Below are 18,078 nucleotides of genomic sequence, written 5' to 3'. Positions count from 1 at the left end.
CTCTTTCTTCACCACCGTAACCGCAGCCCCTAGCAAATGGTTAATACAGAGCAGTTCCTTACTAAACATTTGTGGCCAGAAGGGAAGGAAGAGCAATCTTGGGGTGAGCCCCATCACTACTCTCTCCTACATCCACACAGTTTCACATCTGTGACCTGGGTGGTGTCAACAGGAGGCTGTCAAGGATGACTCCAACTTTCACGTACTCAAGAGGAAGAGGCAGAAGGTAGCTGACAAAGCCCTCTTCAAACTGGTCCCACCAGCTCTTTATGTGGCAAAAAGATGGTCATTGTTTTTAATACACAGTCTCTTCTTACCCAATCGGTGGTGATGACAAGGATATTTTTCCCTATCTGTATGCTACTGTAGTCATTTTAATAAGAATTTGCAAAGTGAATGTCTAGGGCACCTATGCATATGAGCCAAAAACTTGCCCCAAAGCCTCCCCATGCATTTGGAAACACCAAATGTTGATATCTGAAACTAACTTGCAGTCTGGGTAACAAAGTAAGACCTCATCTCCAGAAAAAAAAAAAAAAATTTAATTAGCTGGGTGATGGCACATGCCTATAGTCATAGCTACTCTAAAGGCTGAGGCAGAGGCCAAAGGTTTGAGACCAGCCTGGGCAACATAGTGAGACCTCGTCTCTAGAAAAAAAAAAAAAATGTTTTTTAATTACCCAGGCATGGTGGCCCACATCTGTGGTCCCATTTACTTTAGAGGCTGAGATGGAAGGATTGCTTGAGCCCAAGCATCTGAGGCTGCAGTAAGCCATGACTGTGCCATTACACTCCAGGCTGGGTGATAGACCAAGACCCTGTCTCAAGATAAAAATGAAACAACAACAACAACAACAAACCTATATGAATCACAAAATAAAAAAGATGATTTATCCATACTTATATTGTTACAAACACTAATTTTTCCACAATTATGAACTGGCTCTGATAATAAGAAAAAAGCAATATATGGCTAGGCATGGTGGCTCACACCTTTAATCCCAGCACTTTGGGAGGCTGAGGCAGGTAGATCACCTGAAGTCAGGAATTCAAGACCAGCCTGACCAACATGGTGAAACCCCATCTCTACTAAAAATGCAAAAATTAGCTGGGTGTGGTGGCATGCAACTGTAATCCCAGCTACTTGAGAGGCTGAGGCACAAGCATCACTTGAACTCAGGAGACGGAGGTTTCAGTGAGCTGAGATGGTACCACTGCACTCCAGCCCGGGCAACACAGCAAGACTCTGTCTCAGAAAAGATAAATGTAATATGTTGGCTATGATACATTACAGCTGGTTAAAATTACAGCTATACTTACTGAATGTTTGCCACGTGACTGTGTGCAAAGCAGACTTGAGAAATCAAACTTTTCACTACTACATTCTGCTATTTATTTCTAAAAATTTCTTTTTTTAAATACCCTTGTTCTTGCTCTTATCTCATATTTCTAAAAATTTCTTTTTTTGTTGTTGTTGTTTTTTTTTTTGAGACGGAGTCTCGCTCTGGCACCCAGGCTGGAGCACAGTAACACAATCTCAGCTCACTGCAACCTCCACTCCCGGGTTCAAGCGATTCTCCTGCCTCAGCCTCCCAAGTAGCTGGAATTACAGGCATGTACCACCACACCCAGCTAATCTTTCTGTATTTTCAGTAGAGACAGGGTTTCACCATGTTGGCCATGGTCTCAAACTCCTGACCTCAAGTGATCTGCCCGCCTCGGCCTCCCAAAGTGCTGGGATTACAGGAGGCATGAGCCACTGCACCTGGCCCACCCTGTCTCTTAAAAAAAAAAGTAGTTTCAACTGCCAAAGGTGAAACTAGGTAAACACCACCTACATCCATCAGCTAGATCAGCAACAGAAGATAAGGTAGGTGGTCTTCTCCTTTACCCTTTTATTAAATAAACTGTATTATTTCATTTACAACTTATAATTATGCTATCCTGTTATTAAGAACAAACAGATGAGAATAGTATTTTCAGGGAAACTTAGTAACCAGTATTTAGCACAGAGGCTGGAGACAGTAAGGACTTAATAAACATTAGTTTTCACTATTATTATCATTATTATTATTAGTGGATGTTATGCAGGATAGATACTTCTCATGCATAATTTTGTTAGTTTCACATAGGCAATTGTGACATGTATATCATTTAAGTTAACACTGCTTTTTCATATACTTCCTCATGGCTCTGGAACTGTCTCTACATTATTTCAAGCAATAGTTAGAGGCTGGACACGGTGGCTCACACTTGTAATCCCAGCACTTTGGGAAGCCAAGGAGGGCAGATCACCTGTGGTCAGGAGTTCAAGACCAGCCTGATCAACGTGGAGAAACCCCATCTCTATACAAAATTAGCCTGGTGTGGTGGCACATGCCTATAATCCCAGCTACTCGAGAGGCTGAGGGAGGATAATAGCTTGAACCCAGGAGGCGGAGGTTGCAGTGAGCTGAGATCACACCATTGCACTCTAGCCTGGGCAACAGGAGCAAAACTCCATCTCAAAAATAAATAAATAAAAAATATATAGTTAGAAATTGAAATGGCTATTCCATGACCATCTACTTGAGCTTTAGTAGATTTTAAACTTCCTTCTATAGCTTTTTTTTTTTTCCAAAAAGTATTCATAATTACCAAAATGCTTCCTGGTTACAGGTTTAATACGTGTATTCAATCACTGACAATTTTGTGATTTGCAACTTGCTTATCACTAGAGTAAGGAGCAGTTAGAGTTAATTCGACCCTGAGAACTTAGTAAGGGAAGATAAAGAACAGTGGAATTAATAAAAATCTTTATGTAGGGCCAGCCTCAAACGTTATAAGCACTTGTAATATTAGTAAGTGAGGCAAAAAAAAAAAAAAGACAACACATATCTTGACCATCTCACACCTAGCATAATTTGACACAATAGGATTTAGTTTACAAACCGAACCAATAAATGAAAACTGCAATGTAAGTACATCCATATAACCTGGGAGGAGGGGAAATGGCAAATCAGTATGGCCTCATTTGAGTTTATCAACAACTTTATTACAATTAATACAGAATGATTACAGTTAATTACAATTGACACAGAGGGTCCAGATAAGATGAGAAGAGACAAATAAATGTTCAGTCCTCACCATTTATATAGTAGGCACTTGATCAATGGCTGCTGAGTGAATGAATTTTGATAGGAGTAAAGGATGAAAAGACACTGATGGGCTAGGCACAGTGGCTTATGCCTACAATGCCAACACTTTGGGAAACTGAGGCATGAGAATCACTTGAGCTAGGAGCGCAAGACCAGCCTGGGCAACATAGCAAGACCCCATCTCTATAAAAAATGAAAAACTTAGCTGGGCATAGTTGTATGCACCTGTGGCCCCATTTACTCGGGAGGCTGAGGCAAGAGGATCACTTGAGCCCAGGAGTTTGAGCTTTGATGAGCTATGATTGCATCATTGCAATCCAGTGTGGGTGATAGAGCAAGACCTTGTCTCAAAAAAAATAAATAAATAAATATAAAAACAAAAAAACACTGAAGGGAGGGGGTAGAGAAAGAGTTACGAGGAGAGGGAAGTAAGCATCCTTCTCCTCATCTTGCTCATTCTAACACCTGCAAAACCTGCCAGCTCCCGACAATCCCTTCTAACCAGCCATCATCTAGCATTATCTATATCTATATCTATATATTTTTTTGAGACAAGGTCTCACTCTGTCACCCAGGCTGGAGTTCAATGACATGATCTCAGCTCACTGCAACCTCTACCTCCCAGGTTCAAGCAATTCTCCTGTCTCAACCTCCCAAGTGGCTGGGACTACAGGCATGCACCACCACGCCTGGCTAATTTTTGTATTTTCTGTAGAGACAGGGTTTCGCCCATGTTGCCCAGGCTGGTCTTGAACTCCTCAGTTCAGGTGACCTGCCAGCCTCAGCCCCCCAAAGTACTGGTATTACAGGTATGAGCCACCGCGCCTGACCATTGTCTATATTTATTAAGGATTACTGGCCAGGTGCAGTGGCTCACACCTGTAATCTCAGCACTCTGGGAGTCCAAGGAGGGAGGATTGGTTGAGCCCCAGAGTTCAAGCCCAGCCTGAGCAACATAGTGAGACCTCGTATCTACAAAAATAAAATAAAATAAATTTTAAAAGATAATAAGGTCATAATACAGCCTAGGTAGGTACCACTCATCTCACAGAAAGACACACACACACACACACACACACACACACCCCAGCAATTGGGGAAAAGAGCCTCAAATCAGTGTCTAAAATAAGCTCCAGGGCCTATTACACATGACCCCTCTGTTAAGTGGGTTTTAAAAAATGGAAGACATAATTCCTGTCTGTAAGAGTTTACATTTCTCAGCAACAAAAAGAGAAAAAAAAAAAAAAGTTTTGGCCAGGTGTGCCGGCTCACGCCTGTAATCCCATCACTTTGGGAGGCCAAGGCAGGTAGATCACCTGAAGTCAGGAGTTCAAGACCAGCCTGGCCAACATGGCGAAACCCTGTCTCTACTAAAAATACAAAAATTACCCAGGTGTGGTGGCACATGCCTGTAATTCCAGCTATTCGGGAGGCTGAAGCAGGAGAATCAGGTTAATCAGTGGGGCAGAGGTTGCAGTGAGGCAAGACGGTGCCACTGCACTCTAGCCTGCCCTACAAGAGTGAAACTCTGTATCGAAAAAAAAAAAAAAGAGTTTACAAACCTGAACTATTTGCCAGGAAATCACACCCAAAATCTGAATGCAGATCTGCAAAGGCTTGGGACTTATGTCAAGTGAGTTTTTAAAAAAGATGCTGATGAAACAAAAAGAAAATACAATGATGCTGAATATTTTATCTATGCATCCCCCTCCCCCAGTGATGTGGGGAAACAGTCAAGCTGGCCAGTAATTTCAGGAACTTCATCTCAAGGCTGCTATACTGAGAAAGGAGGTTTAGGCGGGGGGCGGCGGCCCACACCTGTAATCCCAGCACTTGGGGAGAATCGCTTGAGCCCAGGAGTTCAGACCTCATCTCTACAAAAAATCAAAAAAATTAGCCGAATGTGGTGGTGCACGCCTGCAGTTCCAGCTACTCAGGAGGCTGAGGAGGGTGTATCCCTTGAGCCCAGGAGGTTGAGGCTACAGTAAGCTATGATTGCAACATCACCCTCTAACCTGGGTGACAGAGTGAGACCTTGTCTCAAAAAAAAGAGGGGTGAAATTTAAACTAGGGATCCAAAGTCTAATTTCAGGGTGGGAGCGGTTTGAGGGATGAGAAATTACTTAATGGGTATAATTTACATTATTCAGGTGATGGTACACTAAAAGCCCAGACTTCAATGCTGGACAATAGATTCACGTAACAAAACTGCATTTGTAACCTTTAAATGTATAAAGTCTAATTTCAGTTTCTTATATGCATATAAATTTATATCTTTCTTACCTGCTACTCCAAAAAAATTATTATATTTGTTCTTGGGGAGTAAGTTTATAGTTTGTTACTTTCTACAGATTACAAGAATATTCCTCATTTCTAATCTAATTAAATTTTAATATCCTATAGTAAGAGAGTAAGTTATGCAGAAAAAAAAAGGGGTCAATAGGGACAAGTATCATAAGTAAAAGGCTACAAAAAAGTTAAATTCTTGAAAAGTGTTCTAATGCATGCTACACTGTATTTCATTTAACTAGCCCCCCATTGATGAACATTTCAGCTGTCTCCAACATTTTGCCATCACCAACAATAATGCAATAAATATCCTACTGAATGTAAAAATTTTTTTGAAGTTGTTAGGCAGGGCGCAGTGGCTCACGTCTGTAATCTCCAACACTTTGGAGGCCGAGGCGGGTGGATCGCCGGAGCTCAGGAGTTTGAGACCAGCCTGGGCAACATGGCAAAACCCCACCTCTACACACACACACACACACACACACACAATTAGCCAGACATGGTGGCATGTGCCTGCAGTCCCAGCCACTTGGGAGACTGAGGTGGGAGAATCACTTGAGCCTGGCAGGCAGAGGTTGCAGTGAGCTGAGGTCATGAGCCTGGGTGACAGAGTAAGACCCCATCTCAAAAAAAAAAAAGCTGGGCGCGGTGGCTCACGCCTGTAATCCCAGCACTTTGGGAGGCCGAGGCGGGCGGATCACGAGGTCAGGAGATCAAGACCATCCTGGCTAACACAGTGAAACCCCGTCTCTACTAAAAATACAAAAAATTAGCCAGGCGTGGTGGCAGCCACCTGTAGTCCCAGCTACTTGGGAGGCTGAGACAGGAGAATGGCATGAACCTGGGAGGCGGAGCTTGCAGTGAGCCAAGACTGGGCCACTGCACTCCAGCCTGGGTGACAGAGTGAGACTCCGTCTAAAAAAAAAAAAAAAATTGTTAAAGCAGCTTTTTATCTTTTTTTTTTTTTTTAAAGCAGCTTTTTAATGGTAGTGCATAGCTATGTCTTTATAAATCACTATTTTCTCATGGAGTTTCATTGGTCAGCATCTCTGCTTTGATGACAAGACAATAAATAAAAACTACCTCCAAAAAAGACTTTCCACAAACTACTTCTACCCAAGTTCAAAGCCTCTCTCATCACTTGTCTCATCTCCCTGAATCTACTCCTGCCTCCTACAATCCTTCCTTCACAGCAGCCAGAGAAATATTTTAAAATAGATCAGCTCATGCCACTCCCCTGATCACATCCTTCTATGATTTTGCATTGCTCTAAAAATACAATCTGCACTCCTCTCCATGGTCCACATGACACTAAAGACATTAAGAATCCCTGTGTGGTCTGCTCCCACCTACCTCCCATCTTCCCAGCCTCACAGTTCCCACATGTGCTCTCTCCCAGTCTTCAATCACTTCAAGATCTTCTCCCACTTCAGCACTTTTGCATGTGCTGTTTCCTAAAACCTGGAATACTCAATGCCTAGCACGGTACCTGGCACAGAGTTACCCCATGATAAATAGTTCTTCAATGGATGGATAGATATTCCATTAGAGTGGGCCAGTGAGATGATAAAAACTTGAACCATTTTCTTTAAAATAGACATTGTAAAGGCCAAGTACAGTGGTTCACATCTGCAATGCTAGCACTCTGGAAGGCCAAGGCAGGCAGATAGCTTGAGGAGTTTGAGACCAGCCTGGGCAACATAGCAAGACCCTATTTCTACAAAAGAAATAGAAAAATTGGACAAGTTTGATGCCATGTGCCTGTAGTCAGTCCCAGCTACTCAGGAGGCTGAGATGGGAGGATCACTTGAGCCCAGGAGGTCGAGGCTGCAGTGAACCAAGATTATGCCACGGCACTCTCCAGCCTGGGCAACAGGGTAAGACCCTGTGTCGAAAAAAAAAAAAAAAAAAAAAAAAACACATTGTGCATGTGTATATACATGTGTAGACAGATATACACATTACAGAAACACATACAATGTGTCTTTGTGTTTATGAGTATACAAATATACATATATACACATACATTCTAAACAGTATAATCTATACCAATAAATTTCCAGTTTCAGGCTGGTGTGGTAGCTCATGTCTATAATCCCAGCCCTTTGGAAGGCCAAGGTGGGCAGATTACTTGAGGCCAGGAGTTCGAGACCAGCCTGGCCAACATGGTAAAACCCCATCTCTACTAAAAATATAAAAATTAGCCAGACTTGGTGGCATGCACCTGTAATCCCAGCTACTTGGGAGGCTGAGGCACAAGAATTGTTTGAACCAAAGAGGTGCAGGTTGCAGTGGGCCAAGATTATATCACTGCACTCGAGCCTGGATGATGGAGTGAGATTCTATTTAAAAAAAAAAAAAATTCAAATTTCATTTTGGTACTAGCTTTATCAAATTAATTTGATGCTGGCATAAAAGTCTGTCTCCCTCCCTAAATTCAGTGCTCCTCACGAACATGGATAGTATTTTTCCTATTTCAGTGTTGTCAAAGAGCATCAGATATACACATTTGCTCAAGGCACAAAGTCCTCCAAAATTCACAGTAAGAACTGGGCTGCATTTTAGGGCATCTGAATCCATTTCAGGGTCTCCAATCCTTGGTTGGGGTCCACAACACCCAGAGACCTTGCCAACATCACTTTTTGCCTCTTTCTTCCTTAAAAACATTGGCGTTGGATGGCAAGTGTTGTCTGTGTTTCCCAGAGGGAAGGGGAATAAACTGAGTGTCTCTATTGTTCTGTGGCTGCCTAACAAAGTACACCACGGCCTGCTAGGAACAATTACAAACATGAGTTGGCTCTGCTTTTCCAGCATCATGTGCCACTCATAACAGTCTCCACATTAACCATGGACATGAGGGATAAGTCATCTTAGCAGTGGCCCCTGCACTTGAGCAACTCTAACCAAAAACTTGGCCTGACATCGGGACCTAACGTTAATAAAGACATCCCAGTTTCAACTGGAAAGACACAGAACTGTTAGTTTTCAGCAAGGCAAGTTTATTTACTCCTGCAGGAGATAAACAAACGTGGCCACCAGAGAGAGCCCAGGACAAAATGTACTTGACCTGCAAGAGATAAACCAAAAGCCTCCAGTCTCAGAACAAGCTCAATTTTCTGCCCCTCTCAGCTCATCGTCGCATATGGATTTCAGAGGAACAAAAACAGATGTAAAGGAGGTACCACATGCTGAAGGAAGAGTTGGAAAATATAGGCAGTTGGTTTCACAAAGGCAGAGAAGGGCAGAGAAGCAACCTCAAAATCTAAACCCAGTACTATCACTGCTATATGATCAAGGAAGGAGTCACTTAATTGCTCAATGCCTTAGTTTCCCTACCTATGATGCTGAGAGATATCAGTACATTGAGTATACTTACATTTTAATTACTGGATGCATATAAAAGTCTAACCCAAAAGGAGTTATTTTGATAATTAAGCAAAACAAAATTCAGACCACTAATCGTCATTCAGGTCACCTATCAAAACTAACTGCATTCTCCCATCCTCACATTTCTGTAGGATTTTTTTCCCTCCTAGAATTTATTACTACCTGAAATTATCCTATTTAGTCATGTGTTTGTCTGCTGTCTCTCAGCCATGAAAATAGCAATATTGGCTGGGCGCGATGGCTCACGCCTGTAATCCCAGCACTTTGGGAGGCTGAGGCAGGTGGATCACCTGAGGTCGGGAGTTCGAGACAAGCCTGACCAACATGGGGAAACCCCGTCCCTACTAAAAATACAAAATTAGCCAGACGTGGTGGCGCATGCCTGTAATCCCAGCTACTCGGGAGGCTGAGGCAGGAGAATCGCTTGAATTTGGGAGGCAGAGGTTGTGGTGAGCCAAAATCGTGCCATTGCACTCCAGCCTGGGTAACAAGAGTGAAACTCCGTCTCAAAAAAAAAAAGAAAGAGAAAAGAAAGAAAGAAACTAGCAATATTTTCCTATCTTACTGCTTTATCCTGCCTGGCTCATTAACTTCCTGTTGAATGAATTAATACTAGGTTAAAGTAATTTGAAGGCCAGACACAGTGGCTCATGCCTGTAATCCCAGCACTTTGGGAGGCCAAGGCAGGAAGATCGCTTGAGCCCAGGAGTTTGAGACCAGTCTAGCCAACCTGGCAAAACTCTGTCTCTACAAAAAAATACAAAAATTAGCCGGGTGTGGTGGTGCACACTTGTAGTCCCAGTAATCAGCAAGCTGAGGAGGAAGGATGGATTGAGCCTAGGAAAACAAGGCTGCAGTGATCGCACCACTGCACTCCAGCCTGGGCAACAAAGAGAGACTCTATCTCAAAAAAACATAATAATAACAATAATAATAAAATTCTAGGGCTGGGCAGGGTGTCTCACGCCTATAATCCCAACACTGCAGTAGGCCAAGGTGAGAGGATCGCTTGAACCCAGGGGTTTGAGACTGCCCTGGGCAACACAGTGAGACCCCATCTCTATTCAAACAATTTAAAAATTTTTTAAAAACAAAAAAATTTTAGGAGGTATAAACTAATATATAGTGACAGAAAGCAGAACAGTGGCTAAGAACAAACGAGGGATTACAAAAAACATGAGGCAAAATTACGAGGGGCAATAGATGTGTTCATTATCTTGATTGTGGTGGTGGTTTCCCAAGTGTATATGTATGTCAAAACTGATCAAATTGTACATTTAAATATATGCATTTAATTGCATGTCATTTATAGCTCATTAAGGCTGGTTAATAAAACAGACTTATAATCTAAAAAATGATAAATCATTCAAAATTCTGTGTATTATGTTCATAATCTGGCTTTTTGGGTGGCACACAATACCAGGGCTGGAGGGGAAAAGGAACTACTCCATTTCAAACTGTCATCTTTACCACTTGCTGCTTTGACTATGCCCACACTTCCATGCTTCTAAACTAACAAACTGGACAATGTAGGGTCTATTACTACACAGATCTTTTCCCAACCCTCAGCCCCCTAAAGCAGCAAATCCTTACTTGTCTGGAAGAGCAGACACCAAGGCTCAATGACTATTAGACAGATTAAAGAATAGACAACTGTTTATTTAAAAGCTCCCTAAAGAATTAGAACATTTGAGGCTATACACTGTTCCGTTGAAATGCAGTTATATATTACCCAGATCCGCAAGCACTTGCCAACAGACCTGTCCAAGTCACCCACTTCCTACGAGTTCTGTTTTCTTTTTTCTCCCCTTTTTAAATTCCAGATCCATGTAAGAATAACATGCCAGGTCTGTTTGGAGGAGACATTCCTAATATTTTGAAAAATCTCATTCAAGCCGGGTGCGGTGGCTCATGCCTGTAATTCCAGCACTTTGGGAGGCCGAGGCAGGCGGATCTCAAGGTCAGGAGTTTGAGACCAACCTGGCCAACATAGTGAAACCCCGTCTCTACTAAAAATACAAAACTTGGCAGGGCACGGTGGCTCATGCTTGTAATTCCAGCACTTTGGGAGGCCGAGGCGGGCAGATCACAAGGTCAGGAGATCGAGACCATCCCGGCTAACATGGTGAAACCCCGTCTCTACTAAAAATACAAAACATTCGCCAGACGTCGTGGCGGGCACCTGTAGTCCCAGCTACTTGAGAGGCTGAGGCAGGAGGATGGCTTGAACCCGGAAGGCGGAGCTTGTAGTGAGCCGAGATTGCGCCATGGCACTCCAGCCTGGGCAAGAGAGCGAGACTCTGTTTCAAAAAAAAAAATTAGCCGGGCATAGTGGCATGCCGGTAGTCCCAGCTACTTGGGAGGTTGAGGCAGGAGAATCGCTTGAACCTAGGAGGCGGAGGTTGTGGTGAGCCGAGATCGTGCCACTGCACTCCAGCCTGGGCTGTTAACAGAGTGAGACTCCGTCTCAAAAAAAGAGAAAAAAAAGAAAGAAAAAAAAATCTCATTCAAATAGCCTCAATAGCTTGAATCGTTTTTTAAATGTCTGAGACAGTGACCATAATTGAACAACCATGGAAAAAAATAGACAATGGGTCTTAAGTGTGAGTGGTATATAGAGTGATTATATAAAATAGCAGGATCATTATCTGAAAACAAGTTACACTACTGTTTGACAACAAAATTAAGGCTTACAAGTGGTTAGCAATAGTTACAAAATAATAGAAGCAACATAGTGATTAAAAGTAGGGATTCTGTCTCCACCACCTACTAGCTGTGAGGTTAAGCAATCTACTTAACCTCTCCAAAACTCGGTTTACTCATCTTTACAATGGGGATAATAGTAGCCATCTGATAGGGCTGTCGTCAGAACTAAGCAAATGTTAGCTATTAGTAGTAATATTACCCTGATCTTTCAAAGGATCTCATTAACTCACTAATTCTCCTTAGTTTCAAATCTTGTCATTTACTAGCATGTTGCTTCTGGGCCTCGGTTTCCTCATCCATAAAACGGGTACCAGTAAAGTGACCTGACTGTTAAGGTTGCAGTGAAGGATTAAATAACGAGATGCGGCTCCCTTCCTTTCCATCTCCCAAAGCGAAGATCGCAGAGGAAGGAAATACTTCTAGTGGCTGCAGATACAGTCAGTTTTTCCATTTCTGGCACGTGAGGGGTGGGAGAAAAAGAAGACACAAAGGGGCACATAAAAGGGTCAGGGGTCCTTCGTGAAGACCCCAAACGCACGCAAGTGGCACAGTGACCCAGAACGACTAGACCACTGGGGGCCCGGCCCCGCGCAACTCCCATCTCGTGTCCCAAGGAGCCTCCCCAAGTGAGCAGGGTTATTTCGGAATCACCATGAGGCAATTCTCATGAGGCAATGGGTCAGGAATGCGGCGCTGAGCCGGGCCGCTGGCGCCCGTGGTTCCCTAGGCGGCTCTACCTGCCCCAGGCCTGACGGGCATCCCCCGGGCTGCCGCAGCCGGAACTCAGGGAGGCAGGAAATGAATGGGGACCCAAGGGGTGGGGGCGCGGTGGGGCCGGCCCCCGGGCCGAGGAGGGACAGGGGACGAGGAGGGAACTGGCCCCCAATGCCGATCCGGGGCGGGAGCCCGAAGCCCGGCCGGGGCGCCCCCTTCCGGACGGGGCTGACCGAACGCGGCGGGGGCCGGGCCGAGGCCCGGGCCGGGCCCCTCGGGGCTCCTCACCTCCGCGATGTCATGTTCCTCCCGCCCTCCGGCTCCGCGACGGACCCGCTCCTTGCTCAAGCTCCGCTAGGCTCGGTCACATCGGGCTGGCCCGAGGGAGGCCCGCTCGGGACCGGACGCGGGGCAGAGCCAGCCGGCCGCGCACAGACCCCCCTCCAGGCCTGGGGATCCCGGAGACTGTGCAGCCGCCCCCCGGCCCGGCTCGCTCCTCCTCCGCCCCCGCCCTTCGCCGCCGTCGCCCCCGTGATGTCACCGCTAGCGACGCCCGCAGCCACTTCCTGCTTCCCGTCAGCCGAGGACCGAGCCACGGCCGGGAATGGCAGTGCGGGGGTTCCGCGGAGGCGCTAAGCGCAGCGTCCAAAGCATCCTTGCTTCCTCCCGGAAATCGCGGCCGCCGGGTGTGAGCTGCGCGCTCGGCGGCTACGCCACTCCACCGACCGGGCGCGTCCGGGCCCACTGCCACATCGATTTCATTCATTTCGTTCCACAAATCGCCGCTCTACTCATTAGCTGTGGAACCTTGGGGAAATTACCTACTGTCTCCGAGCCTCAGTTTCCTCCATTAGGCTGGGCGCGGTGGCTCACGCCCGTAACCCCAACAATTTAGGAGGCTGCGGCAAGAGGGTCGCTTAAGCCTAGGAGCTAGAGGCCAGCCTGGGCAAAAAAGACCTCATCTCTACAAAAAATGTAAAACCCTAACCAGGCGTGGAGGCTGCGGCGGGAGGATAACTTAAGCCCGGGAAGTCGGTGCTGCAGTGAGTCGTGATCACGCCACTGCCCTCCAGCCTGGGCGACAGGGCAAGACACTGCCTAAAAAAACTAGTAATAGACCGGGCGCGGTGGCTCACGCCCGTAATCCCAGCACTTTGGGAGGCCGAGGCGGGCGGATCACGAGGTCAAGAGATCGAGACCATCCTGGCCAACATGGTCTCCACTAAAAATTCAAAAATGAGCTGGACGTGGTGGCGTTCGCCTGTAATACCAGCTACTTGGGAGGCTGAGGCAGGAGAATCGCTTGAACCTGGGAGGCAGAGGTTGCAGTGAGCCGAGGTCGCACCACTGCACTCCAGCCTGCAATAGAGCCAAACTCCGTCTCAATAATAATAATAACAACAAATACTACTTTGGGGTGGGAGCAGTGGCACACGCCTGAAATCCCAGCACTTCCCTTTGGGAGGCTGAGGCGGGCGAATCGCTTGAGTCCAGGAGTTGGGAACCAGCCCCAGCAAAATAGTGAAATCCCATCTCTACAAAAAATACAAAAATTAGCCGGGCGTGGTGGCACGCGCCTGTAGTCCCAGCTACTGGGGAGGCTGAGGTGAGAGAATTGCTTGAGCCTGGAGGGTCGAGGCTGCTGCGAGCCGAGATCAGGCCACTGCACTCAGGCCAGGTATGGTGGCTCACACCTTCATCCCAGCACTTTGGGAGGCCGAGGCAGGAGGATTGCTTGAGCCTAGGAGTTCAAGATCAGCCGGGGCAACATGGCACGACCCTGTCTCTAAAACAAAAAACAAACAAACAAAAAAGCTGGGTGGTGGGGAAGTATTATTTTGGACACTGTGAAGCTCGAGGAAGAGGGCAAGGCCAGAAACAGAGAAGCCAGTCAAAATACGGGAATACTGTAGTATTCTGGTCTGGGAATAATGGTGACTCAGACCAGATTGAGAAGAGTAGAGTTTTTTACTTGATTGATGCCCATATGACTCATTGAAGGCTACAGATCTAGCTGGGTGTGGTGGCTCACACCTGTAATCTCAGCACTTTGGGAGGCCAAGGTGGGTGGATCATCTGAGGTCAGGAGTTCAAGACCAGCCTGGCCAACATGGTGAAACCCCATCTCAACTAAAAATACAAAGATTAGTCGGGGTTGGTGGCGCACACCTGTAGTCCCAGCTACTCCGGAGGCTGAGATGGGAGAATTGCTTGAACCAGACAGGCAGAGGTTGCAGTGAGCCCAGATCACACCACTGCACTCCAGCCTGGGCGACAGGACAAGACTCTTTCTCAAAATAAATAAATAAAGGCTACAGATCTAGTGAATGGCAGAGCCATAAGTTTAACCCATATCTATATAGCTCCAGCATCCTCATGTTTTAATGCTTGCCCATTTCATTCATATACAAATGACTCTCATACTGTGTGCTAACTGCTTCAGCACTCATGTGCTCCTTACAGAGATCACCTTTAATATATGTCAATTTAATTCACATAATAGCCATTCAACAAGCATTTGTCCCTCTCCCTAGACCTGGCCACCTAGATGACAAGCAACATTTTAACTGATCTCAGGCCTGCAGGCCTAAACTTCCTAATCCAATCTCCACATAGTAGCCAGAGTAATCTAAACTACAAAACTAGGTGGGGCACCGTAGCTCATGCCTGTAATCCCCGCACTTTGAGAGGCCAAGGCAGGTGGCTCACCTGAGGTCAGGAGTTCGAGGCCAGTCTGGCCAACATGGTGAAACCTCGTCTCTACTAAAAATACAATTAATTGTGGCCAGGCACAGTGGCTCACACCTGTAATCCCAGCACTTTGGGAGGCCGAGGTAGGTGGATCACCTGAGGTCAGGAGTTTGAGACCAGCCTGGCCAACATGGTGAAACCCAATCTCTACTAAAAATACAAAATTTAGCTGGGTGCAGTGGTGGGCACCTGTAGTCCCAGCTACTTGGGAGACTGAAGCGAGAGAATTGCTTGAACCCAGGAAGTGGAGGTTGCAGTGAGCCAAGATTGCGCCACTGCACTCCAGCCTGGGCGACAGAGCGAGACTCCATCTCAAAAAAAAAAAAAAAAAAACTGCAAAACTAGTCACTCCCTACATTGAATTCGTCAATGGCTTCTCCTTGTTTTTAGGATGAAATCCAAAAAAAAGAAAAGGTTTATCCCCCCGGGTGTGGTGGCTCACGTCTGTAATCCCAGTGTTTTGGGACTCCTAGGTGGGAGGATTGCTTGAGCCCGAAGAGTTCAAGAACAGCCTGGGTAACAGATTAAGACCCCTGTCCCTACAAAAAAAAAAAAAGTTTTTTGTTTTGTTTGAGGCGGACTCTCACTCTGTCACCCAGGCTGGAGTACAGTGGCGCAATCCCGGCTCACTGCAACCTCCACCTCCCGGATTCAAGTGATTCCCCTGCTTCAGCCTCCCAAGTAGCTGGGATTACAGGCACGCACAACCATTACCAGCTAATTTTTTTTTTTTTTTTTTGTATCTTTAGTAGAGACAGGGTTTCATCATGCTGCCCAGGCTGCTTTCCAACTCCTGACCTCAAGTGATCCACCCACCTCAGCCTCCCAAAGTGCTGAATTACAGGCGTGAGCCAGCATGCCCGGCCCAAAAAAAAGTTTAAAAAAAAATTTTCAGACACAAGGTCTTGCTATGTTGCCCAGGCTGGCCTTGAACTCCTGGCCTCAAGCAGTCCTCCCACTTTGACCTCCTAAGGCCTTGGATTTACAGGTGTGAACCAATGCACCAGAGTTTTTTAACTCTGATCCCCAATCACTTCATCAGCCCGTCTCCCCACTACTCACTTCATTTTCTATGATCCAGCTGTGCTGAATGACTTTCAGCTCCCCTCAATATGCCATATTCTTTCCCAACTTAGAGCCTTTTAACAGTCTGCTTTCTTTCCCCAGAGGGTTCTTCCTGACTCTCCTCCACATCAACTCTATGCCTCTGATCTCAGACTAGGAGCCACTTCCTCTGGAATACAAGCCTCACCTGATTCTCTAGTCCAGGTCAGCTGGTCACCAAGACACCTATCCTTAGAACCTAACACACTACACTATAAATCTAGGAGCCTGTATCATATAAGAAGCATCCAATTAAGTTCTTTCTTTTTTTTTTTTTTTTTTTTTTTTTGAGACGGAGTCTCACTTTGTCTCCCAGGCTGGAGTGCAGTGGCGCCATCTCGGCTCACTGCAAGCTCCCCTTCCTGGGTTCAAGCCATTCTCCTGCCTCAGCCTCCCAAGTAGCTGGGACTACAGGTGCTCGCCACCACGCTTGGCTAATGTTTTGTAATTTTTTTAGTAGAGATGGGGTTTCACCACATTAGCCAGGATGGTCTTGATCTCCTGACCTCATGATCCGCCTGCCTCGGCCTCCCAAAGTGCTAGGATTACAGGTGTGAGCCACTGCACCCGGCCACTTGATCTGGCAGCCTGGGTGTCTATAAGCAAGTCATTTGACTCCTCTGTGTCTGTTTCCTTCTCTGTAAAATAGGAATCAAAATCCTACCATAGGGTAGGTTTGTGAAGTCCTTAGAACAGTGTCTGGCAAAGTCAGCACTTGATAAAAGCTGGCTATCATTTGTCTCTTTTCCAAAGTAAACTATTAGCTCTTTGAGTGCAGGAACTACTACCTCCCTAGTGTTTCCTATATTCTGCATACTCTGCAACTAGAATGAATGATCTTTCTAAAATACAAATTTAATCACGTCACTCCCCTGTTGTATGAGGGAGGTTCAAACCCTCTAGCATTAAGTTGAACTCCTTCCCTTAGTACATCAGTCCCTTCTAGATATGGCCTGTGCCAACACCCTCACATAATCTGGCAGTTTCTAAAGGCTTCTAGCTGTTTCTTGCATCCCTGCCTTCCAAAATTTAGTTCCTACTGCCCAGAATACTCTTCAAACCCTTCTCCATCTGGAAAATAGTCATGCAAGGTTCAGCTCCAACTTAAGCAGCTCCTCCAGAAAACATTCTTTCACTTTTTGAGAATAAAAGACAGACTCCCTTCCTATGCTCCTGAGGTTGCCTTTTCATGCCTCTATCAGCACCTAACACATTTCAACATCATTGTGGGTTCTGTCATCGTTCTGTGTCTTCCTCTAGATTATGAGCTCCTTTTAAGACAAAGTCATTGTCTTCCTTTTTTTTTTTTTTTTTTAAATACAGAGAGAGTTTTGTCATGTTACCCAGATTGGTCTAAAACCCCTGGGCTCAAACAATCATCCTGCCTCCGCCTCCTAAAGTGCTAGGATTACAGGCATGAGCCACCGGCTGGTCTTCCCATCTTTATATGCCTGGAGTAGTGCCTGGCATATTAATTTATATGGCCGGGCATGGTAGCTAACAGGAGGATCTCTTGAGACCAGGAGTTTGAGACCAACCTGGGCAACATAGCAAAAAAATAAAAAAATAAAAAAAAAACTCCATCTGAATTTTATTTTACTTTATTTTCTTTTATTTGTTGAGACGGAGTCTTTGCTCTGTTGCCCAGGCAGGAGTGCAGTGGCACGATCTCGGCTCACTGCAAGCTCCACCTCCCGGCTTCACACCATTCTCCTGCCTCAGCCTCCCAGTAGCTGGGACTACAGGCGCCTGCCACCAAGCCTGGCTAAGTTTTGTATTTTTAGCAGAGACAGGGTTTCACCATGTTGCCAGGCTTTAAAAGATTTACTGTCTAACAAAAAACAAAAAATACAGCTGAGGCAACATTGTGAGACCCCGTGTCTACAAAAAATGTAAAAAAATTAGCCAGGTATGGTGGTGTGCACTGTACTCCCAGCTACTCAGGGGGCTGAGGTGGGAGGATTGCTTGAACCCAGGAGGTCAAGGCTGC

General features: G+C 45.7%; 1 protein-coding gene across 2 annotated transcripts in view; it reads right to left on the bottom strand.

Annotated features, from left to right (window-relative positions):
* The window catches only part of PTPN11 (protein tyrosine phosphatase non-receptor type 11), a 99,408-nt gene extending 86,664 nt beyond the window's left edge, over positions 1-12,744 (bottom strand). For both annotated transcript variants that reach the window (XM_017946217.3, XM_021922969.2), the window contains exon 1: positions 12,522-12,744. In XM_017946217.3, coding sequence (XP_017801706.2) covers positions 12,522-12,535 — 14 coding nt within the window. In that variant the 5' untranslated portion in view covers positions 12,536-12,744. The remainder of the gene's footprint in view (positions 1-12,521) is intronic.
* Between the last annotated feature and the right edge of the window lie 5,334 nt (positions 12,745-18,078).

The sequence above is a fragment of the Papio anubis genome, chromosome 9, assembly GCF_008728515.1.
Source record: "Papio anubis isolate 15944 chromosome 9, Panubis1.0, whole genome shotgun sequence".
Classification (NCBI taxonomy): Eukaryota; Metazoa; Chordata; class Mammalia; order Primates; family Cercopithecidae; genus Papio; species Papio anubis.
This window is presented reverse-complemented; position numbering and strand designations above follow the sequence as displayed.